General features: G+C 47.7%; 1 protein-coding gene across 3 annotated transcripts in view; it reads left to right on the top strand.

Annotated features, from left to right (window-relative positions):
• The window catches only part of Dgkg (diacylglycerol kinase gamma), a 211,389-nt gene that overhangs the window by 63,471 nt on the left and 139,010 nt on the right, over positions 1-8,908 (top strand). For 2 of the 3 annotated variants that reach the window (XM_013351586.2, XM_005344741.2), the window contains exons 4-5: positions 3,588-3,753; positions 4,281-4,334. In XM_013351586.2, coding sequence (XP_013207040.1) covers positions 3,588-3,753; positions 4,281-4,334 — 220 coding nt within the window. The remainder of the gene's footprint in view (positions 1-3,587; positions 3,754-4,280; positions 4,335-8,908) is intronic. The other variant, XM_026785221.1, reaches the window with a different exon arrangement.

The following is an 8,908-nucleotide window of genomic DNA, read 5'->3' as shown; positions in this document are numbered from 1 at the left end:
GAACGAGAAAGGAGGTGTGTTAGGTGCTGTAAAGGGACTAATCCTGCAAAACCAAGAGAGAAGAACCAGTTCCAGGTAACTGAGGGGTCAAAGCTGACTTTGGAATATTGCCATTGGCTTTAGCAGAAATGGCAATCAGGAATAGGATCCTAACTAAAGAGGATGCCAGAGAGGTTTTGAGAGCTTCTGGCTGAAGGTAACACTGAAGCTGGATGAGTTTCCCATGCCTGAGACCAAGGGTGGGTATTTGACTGAGTGGCATGGTCACGCCCACTCCCATACGTATCCTCAGCGGACTCCATATCTAACACAAAAGGACTCCCACAGCCAGGCTTGTTGTTACACTATTTATAACAGTCAGAGACTAGGACTAGCCTAGATGTCCATCAACAGAAGAATGGTAATAAAAATGCTGCATATGCGCACAACGGAATCTTACTCAGCTATAAAGAAAAATGATGTTATGAAATCCGTAGGAAAATGGATGGACCTGGAAAACATTGCGTTATGTGAAGCAACACAAACTCACAAAAACAGATTCCACGGTCCCTCTGATATGCAAATCCAAACTTTAGTGTTTGTTTGTTTGTATAGAAATAAGGGATTTTAGATTGGTTTAGACTATGAAACATGATCGCAGACCATGAGAGGGGAAAAAGAGCTGATGAGAAAGACAGTAGAGAAAAAGCAAACGGGGTCACATGACATGAGAGGAGGGGGTGGAAGTACACACAGGAAGAATGGGGGACGATGGGAGAACAAAGAAGAAAGAAAAACAAAAACAATTTCATTTGAAAAATGCTAGGTGTGATGGTTCACACCTTTAATCCTAGCACTCAGGAGGCAGAGGCAGAGGCAGGTGGGTCTCTGAGTTTGAGGCCAGCCTGATCTACAGAGTGAGTTCCAGGACAGTCAGGGCTACACAGAGATACTGACATATCAGCCCCCTGCTTTCTAGACACTAGACATCTCTCTGGTGGCTGGTTTTGGGGACTTCATACTGGTGTCTTGGCACTTCTCAAACTGATCTTTTCCAGTCACCTTTAAGCTTTGTTGTTTTGTCTGTTTGTTCCCCACCGCTAATTTGTTTAGCTAAACCTTTTGTTTGGTTTGGTTTGGTGACAGAGTCTCTCTATGTAGCCCTGGCTGTCTTGGAACTCACTATGTAGACCAGGCTGGTCTTGAGCTCAGCTGTGTCTGCCTCCCAAGGGCTGGGATTAAAGGTGTGAACCCCCACAGCCTGCCATTAAACTTTCTTTTTAAGACCTTCTTTTTCAGAAACACTTCATTCTGATCGTTTCCATCTGGTGCTAGCTTAAAACTGTCACACTGTCATTTAAATCAGTACTTGTCAGTTAAAATCATGCAAAGGATAAGGCAAAGGAACTTTCGACATCAAAGAAAGAATTGCAACGTCATTAGCAAAAATTCAGTTGAACCAAAATAGGGAATAAAAAGCATCAAAATAAAATCTCAGCGTGCAAAGTAGCTTCAAGAAGAGAAGGGAAAATTCTCCAGGGAGCTGAGATGAGAACCTTACCAAAGAGACAAATACACTTAAGACCTCCAGGGAAGCAGGCTCCCCGGCAAGAGGTAGGAACCCCAACAGACTGAAGGTCAAGGGGAAAGGAAGGCCAGTGTGGTCTCTTTGGAGAAATTAAAGGGGAAGGAGAAGATTCCCTTGGAATGTGTTCACAGGTAGCAGACAAGCAAGACTCCATCAGAGACAGTGAGGGCAGGAACACAGGGTGGCACATGGGTAACGCTGGAAAGGGAATGAAATCACTCTGTCGCTGTGTCCAGCAAAAGAGCAGAAGAGACAATCTGAAATAATGACACTGCAGACAGAGAGGGGCAGAAAGAGAATCAGAGACTTGGGACAGAAAAGGGACACAGAAAGCAGGATAGCGGGCACAAAAACAAAAAATGTCAATCAACCGTGGGCTGGGTTCTTTTAAGCTGAAAATTAAATAAATGAGGAAGTAAGTGGTCTGTGTCCAACAGCATCAGGCTTCTTCCACAGTGCAAAAGAGATCTCTAGGACAGCCCTGGACTTAGCAGAGATTTGGTTGCGAGTTCCCAGCGGAGCCCACACCTGACTTTATACATTCAAGTCAGCTCCTGATTCCAGGAAGGCTTGCTGAAGCCCCAGAACGTGAAAGGGGTTACATGCTTATCAGCATTTTTCAGAGAGTACCAAGGAGGTTTCCAGAAAGGGATGCCATTCTCCTGCCTGTTATTATTCAAAGGCCAGCACAGCAGCAGTTGGGGCAGCGCTTCTTCTGCAAATGGTTTCCAGGAGCATCTGTGACTTGATGAAGCTCCAGCGCCAGGGATGAGAGCTCAAGCCAGGGATGACTCACGGCAAACTGTCATTGTTGTTAGTGAGTGCTTGCTGAGGGCTGCGGCTCTCTCTGGCATGGCTACTCGAAGCCTGGGACCAGATGCCAGGCGGTATCGCGATGGTTGCAACAGCTTAGCTTCCTGTTTTTCTGGATGGCTAAAGCCTTCACAATAGCATGTTTTGGGACACAGCTGAGCCAAACACACACAATTCCTTCTCATCTTGGGATCTGTCTAGAGAAGGTGAACATTATGAAAACACTGTGGGGTGATGAAACCTGTCCTTCCTTCCCCAACCTCGTCCCCAACTTTCCGAGGCCTGAACTCAAGAATCACAGAGGTGGTTATAATCACCAGAGAACCTTTCCTTCCATGCTATTTTCTTCTGCATTCTTCTTCATCGTCACAAGAATTTCAAAGCAGTGACAGAGTCCTTGCTCCATAGACCCATGACCTTCACATGAGCCTAGGAAAAGGCAGATAGATCCCCGGAGCTCTCCATTTGTCAACCCCACTTTTTAGACATGCTGTTGGGAAATCCTTTGAGAAAGCCATACTTTCATACAATGCGCCTTCAACGTATTCAGCGCCTGCCCCTCTCACCCCTTTCCGGCCTCAGTATCCTCTTCTCATTGATGACCCACCAAGCCCAGCTTTGCTGCCCACATACGCATGCATGTAGGACCATCCACTGAAGCATGGTAGACCTACCAGGGACCACACCCTTAATGAGACTTGACTCTTTCCCACAAGTTGATAACTCTCCATCGCTCCTCCATTAGCTGGGAGGATGCCTAAGTCCACCCCACCTCCTCTCCATGGTGGAGCGCTAACTGGCTTGATCCGCTCTGGGGCTTGTGCAGGTGACCCCAGCTGCTGAGAGAATGAGGGTAGCAGTCCTGAAACATCTGAAAAGCGTTGTTGCACTCGGGTCCACCCTTACCATCTGTTTACCCCTTCGTTCATAGCAGTCTCTGAGCCTGGGGAGTATATCACCCCTCCTTTTAATCCCAATTGAGACCAAACCAGGCCTTCTTTGTGCTTGATGGTCAGCCACCATGTTACCTCTGTCTGTGTCCCTCTGTCTCCCGGAGTTTACATTCCTGCTCCCCACCTACCCCTTCACTTCCGTGGCGTTCACTTCACCTGCCTCACCCGCCATCGCCATCGCCCTCGTCCCTTTCCTCCTCCATTCCTGTGCCCTTCCCTCCCTCTATTGACTTCTCTCTTCTTGCCCTTCTCAGCCCATTAGCTATGATGTCTTCAAGCTGTTCATGAGGGCATACCTGGAGGTGGACCTTCCTCTGCCACTGAGCACACACCTCTTCCTGGCCTTCAGCCAGAAGCCCAGACAGGAGACACCTGACCACCCAAAGGAGGGGGCCAGCAGTAGTGAGCCCAATGTCTCAGGTACAAGGACCAGCTTTCCCCAAGATGGGAGGATGCTGAGCATCTGTAACCCCTGGCCACAGGCATAGGCAGCACACTAGCCGGGAACCTGAGCCTAGGAAGCGGGAGGGAGACCAAGGGTCAGGGGCTCCTCTCTTTTAGACCCTCAGAGCCTCTGTCTGGTTAGTCCTTCAGCAAGTGGAATGAAAAGGGGGTGAATCTATCACTCAGAGTCAGAGGATAGGATGGGTCAAGAGGGGAACACAAACTAACACATGGTAGAAAAATAAGAGCCTCCCAAGAAGGCTTTCGCCCATGGTTAGAGACATTCAGCGCATGTCCCAGCTAGAACTAACCAGGGACTGTCAGAGGAGGGGAAGTCATGGCCACTGTCTTAATGGAGTTTCAGAGAGCATGAGCCAAGCTGAGAACTATTGTAGGACACAAACACAACCTCCATGATCCAGAGCCCCTGGGATGGTCCCCTACGTGCCCCTAAGGGTCTGGAAAGCATGAACTGGTCTTTACGTCTTCTTCTTGTTCCCTAGATTGTAATGCGGATAACGCTGCCAAAGCAGATGAGGCCTGCGCTCCTGACACTGGTAAGACATTGGGACGTGAGGTTTGGGGGGGGGGTGTCTTAGTTAGGGTCCCTATTGCTGTGTAGAGACACCATGGTGGCGGCAGCTCTTATAAAGGAAAACATTTAATTGGGGCTGGCTTATATAGTCCATGATCATCATAGTGAGAAGCAAGGCAGCATGCAGGCAGAAGGTGCGGAACAAGTGAAGCATGGTTAATAAGAACTCAGGGTCGGTAACGGGGTTCAACCTGAAGATCTGAAAAGCAAGACAGCCAGCCACTGGCTCTGACCTCAACCTCAGTCTGAAATGGCAATCCTGCCTCCAGGAATCTCAGAATGAGACTGTGTGGTGAGAGCTGTCTCCTCCCATTTTATAATCCTCTCTAGGGCTGGGATTAAAGGCATGCCCCACCGTGATTAAAGACATGCACCACCTGGTTTCTATGGCAACTAGTGTGGCTCCTGGGATTACAGGTGCATGTCATTGTGCCTACTGGGATTAAAGGTGTGTGTTATCATAACCTGGTCTGTAAGGCTGACCAGCGGGACTGTTTTACTCCCAGATCTTCAGGCAGCCTTTATTTATTAAAAGACAATTGAAATGCCACTATAAAGAAGGAACTGGGAGTTCTACATCTTGATCTGCAGGCAGCAGGAGACTGTGTCCCACATTGAGCGTAGCTTGAGCGTATGAAACCTCAGAGCCCACCCCCACAGTAATACACTTCCTCCAACAAGACCACACCTCCTCATAGGGCCACTCCTGTGATTCTATGGAGCCAATTCCTACTCAAACCACCACAGAGGAGGAGGAACAAGATGGCCAGCTGGCTTTTTACCCACACAGTGAAGAGATTCTAAGGCTCACTGAAGGTTCTTACCTCCCTGGTCCCGGAACAGAACAGGTCAAGGCTTGGGGCAGGTTGCCAGGTGTTTACTTCTGACAAGTTGCTTACTAGAGATGAGGAGGAGCCTTCACAGGAAGCATGGGATTGGGTGGGAGTCTGAGTGCCAAGACCTGGCCCTCAGGCAGAAGTATAACTTATTCTACTCTCTACCAGTGGGCGGCCGGAGTGGCTAGGGCAAGTATGTAAGAGTATGTCCTGCTGGGCCAACAAACAATGTTCATGAGGGCCTGGAGCGATGCGCCAGCAGTCAAGAGCACTGGCTGCTCTTGCAAAGGAATCCCAGGGCCCAGGTAGCAGCTCACAATGGTCTGTGACACTCGGATGCCCTCTTCTTGCCTCCATAGGCACCAGGCATGCAAGTGGGACACAGACATACATGCATTAAAAAATGTCCATACATATAAAATTAAATTAAATTTTAATTTTAAAACAGAAATATCTGTGTCGTTTTTTGAACAAGTTGGAGAGTTTCTAATAATTACCAAAAGATGCCAGAGGAAACTGGTTTTGAAGATCTGGTTTCTAGGTACCTGCTTACTTCATTTTCCTCTGACCTTCAGTTTTATACTGCTTCACACAAAGGAGCCAAGGAAACCGTTGTGGGGCTAGGGATTCAATCCAGACCTGTCCAACCTCAATTCCCTGCTCTCTTTCTGTACAGAATGAGGTAGCCAAGCTGCCGGGTAGGTCGCTCCTTGCAAAAGTGCCATTTTGGTTAGTTCCTGGTGGAGCTGCTGTAGAACCTATGGTCTGTTGACCCGCCTCTGGTACAGCAGATCTGGAATCTTCCCTGACACGTTTATCAGTGAGAAGCCTTTCTCTATGTGCTTGACAAACCCAGGTACTGGAAGAGGCAAGACTCACCATCCGTGACATTTACTTTCATGTCCAATAAAAATGTCCTGGTCACTCCCCATCTTAACTAGATCAAGGGATAGAACATGTTGGCTAAGAATCTGGACCGCATTCCCAGCTCAGACACTATCTAGCAGAGAGCTGTGGGCGTGTTTGAGCAATATCTGTGTTGCTGTCCCTCTGTAAAACGGGAGGATAGTGAGTATTGTTATGCAGGTTGAACGAGTTAGCAGCTGTTCAAAGGCTCAGAACAGTTCCTGACCAAAGTAAATCTTCCATAATATCAGCAATTAATAGTAACCCCCACCCTAGATGAACGTTCTCTACTTAGATCATTACAATCAGCCAGACTATCCTGGAGGCCACAGCTTCTGTCTCCTGGCAGGCCAACTTGGCGTGCTGTTCGGATGGGAAGTCATTTGAGGACCATGCACTGTGATCCTAAGGTTTCAAATGCAAAGGCTCGGAGAGGCAGACCCTGTTTGCTGTACAGGATTGTACTGTTGAGACAGTTTATACACACACAAGCATGAAGTCCAGCTCTTGGGAGGGACACTGAGGAGAAAGACTGCGGTTCCATCGTATTTTTAAATGTGTGTCAGATGAAGTAGCTACAAGGTAGGACTGCTGAAAGAGACCAGAGACAGTTTCAGCGGAGCCTGGGAGGAAAGCCTCTTCAAGTGAATATTAGCTATAATCCTGATCTTTCTCTTTTCCTGTACCAAGAGAGAAGCCAGAACCATTATAGGGCTTTTAGTGTTTGGTAGAAGCATTGGTAAGTCAGTTAGTTGGGGTTTGTCATGTTGTTTTGAAATTCACTATGGAGCTGAATGTTGTGATGTTTATATATGCTGGTAGTCCCAACTTCTCAGGGAGCGGAGGTGAGAGGATCACTTGAGCCCATGAGTTCAAGGCCAGCCTAGGCCACTCGGAGACTCCACCTAAGAAGAAAAGCGAGGGGCCACAGAGGTTAAGAGCACTTGCTGATCTTCTAGGGGACATGAGTTCACTTCCACCCCCCTCCTCAGGTGACTGTAACCTGGCTTTAAGGGATCAGAGGCCAGAACGGGAACACACACTCATGAGCACATACACACACACACACACACACACACACACACACTATACATAATTGAAAATAATAAAAGTCAATCTTTTTTTAAGAGGCAGGGGAAAAGAGGGTGAGACCAGAGGGAGAAGAGAAAAGTAACCCTACACACAGAACTCAGAACATACTCTGGAAAGAGAAGGCTACGGAGGCAGCTCATGGCACTCCAGAGAGCAAGCATGAAGGGAACCGGGCCTTCCTGATGCCTTCGGTGATAGCCATAGGGAAAGACAACCCAAAGTTGTCTGATTCACTCCTGCCGGCCCCCATCAGCTATGCTAGTCCAGGGCCCGGCGGGGAGATGAACTGAACGCACATGTGAGTCTTACATCTTACACAGAGTAACAGATGATCAAATCCTGGCACAAAGCATCTCCCCAGCAGGAAGGAAGGGGCACGTTTTTAAACTTGCAACAAGGAGGCATGCTGCCGCTGCCCCAGCTCCTTTTACCCAGGCACTGGGCACGTCCAGAGAAATCTTCAGGTTGCATTTCATGCCCTAAGGCCCAAAACAATCTAACAGGGTTTGCTTCAATGTATGAGGAGACAGTATCCAAGAACACACAGAGGGGAGGTCATGTGATCTGAGGGCAGCTGGACAGTGACATAGTGGAGATGGACATTCCCGGCTCACTCACAGTAGCTCTGTCATTCTGAGTCTCGGTGACTTGGCATGCGCTGTTCATCTGCTTATGGTAAAGGAAAACATCAAGCCCTATGGGCTAAACCATGAAAAGGCAATTATCTGAAGTGCAATTCAGTGAGTTTTTTTTTCAACTGGAGATTTAAAAAGTAATCCATTTCCTGCTAGGTTCCCTTCAATAGATAGCTTAATTAATGCCCCTGTTTACAAAATAATAATAAATAAAATAAATAAATAAAAATAAGAATTAGGACCAGGCAGAAGCACAGAGAACCCCTTCCTTCAGTAGGCAAGCCCTGTGCTCACTTGCAATCTGGCCATCTCTGAAAAACCCTAGACTTTTCTTGTCCAAGTAGACGCCATAAAATGCTAGATCCTGACTGACATGGCCTCCACCAATCACACCCTTCTGTTCTCAGGTGTAGCACAGCCCATCTCAAGTCATTGCTTCCCAGAGCAGGGCAGAAGAAAGAGTCTTGCGCAGAGTGCAGGCATTGACTCCAAGTCCTCCTGAGTCCCTGTCACGGTGCCGGTTCACAATATGAGAAGGAAGAGTTCTGGTTCTTGGGGTTTTATTTGGTTTCTTAATCTGTTGAGATTTTTCAGGAACCCACAATGTTGACTCTCTAAAGGAAATACCCTGCTTTTTCCGTCTTTCCAGTTATAAAAGTAGTATGCTCATACTGGAGACAATATGAAGAATAATCCTCAAGCCCCCCCAAAAGAAACAGCAACAATAAGATAGTAAAGATTGGCGGTTGTCAGAGTCCAAGGCAAAGAGTTGACTCGCCAAGCACAGAAGAGCTGCAGGGTGGTGAGACCCCTCCTCACAACATCACAGCGATGGACATGTGTCCAAATCCTTTGTTCAGATGGTGGGATACACCATTCCAAGAGTGAGCGCTACCGTGGGCTGTGGGTGATAATGACAGGTCGAGGCAGGACCACAGTTATGACAAACGCAGCACTCTTCGTGGCATGTCGATCATGGAGGTTGTAGCTACGTACCAAATTGTCTACAGGGTACGTGAACTAAATCTCTGTACCTTCTCCTAGTTTTGCTATAAATCTAAACTACT

The sequence above is a fragment of the Microtus ochrogaster genome, chromosome 2 (assembly GCF_000317375.1).
Source record: "Microtus ochrogaster isolate Prairie Vole_2 chromosome 2, MicOch1.0, whole genome shotgun sequence".
Taxonomy (NCBI): Eukaryota; Metazoa; Chordata; class Mammalia; order Rodentia; family Cricetidae; genus Microtus; species Microtus ochrogaster.
Note: the sequence above shows the minus strand (reverse complement) of the source record. Positions and strands in the feature narration are given on the sequence as shown.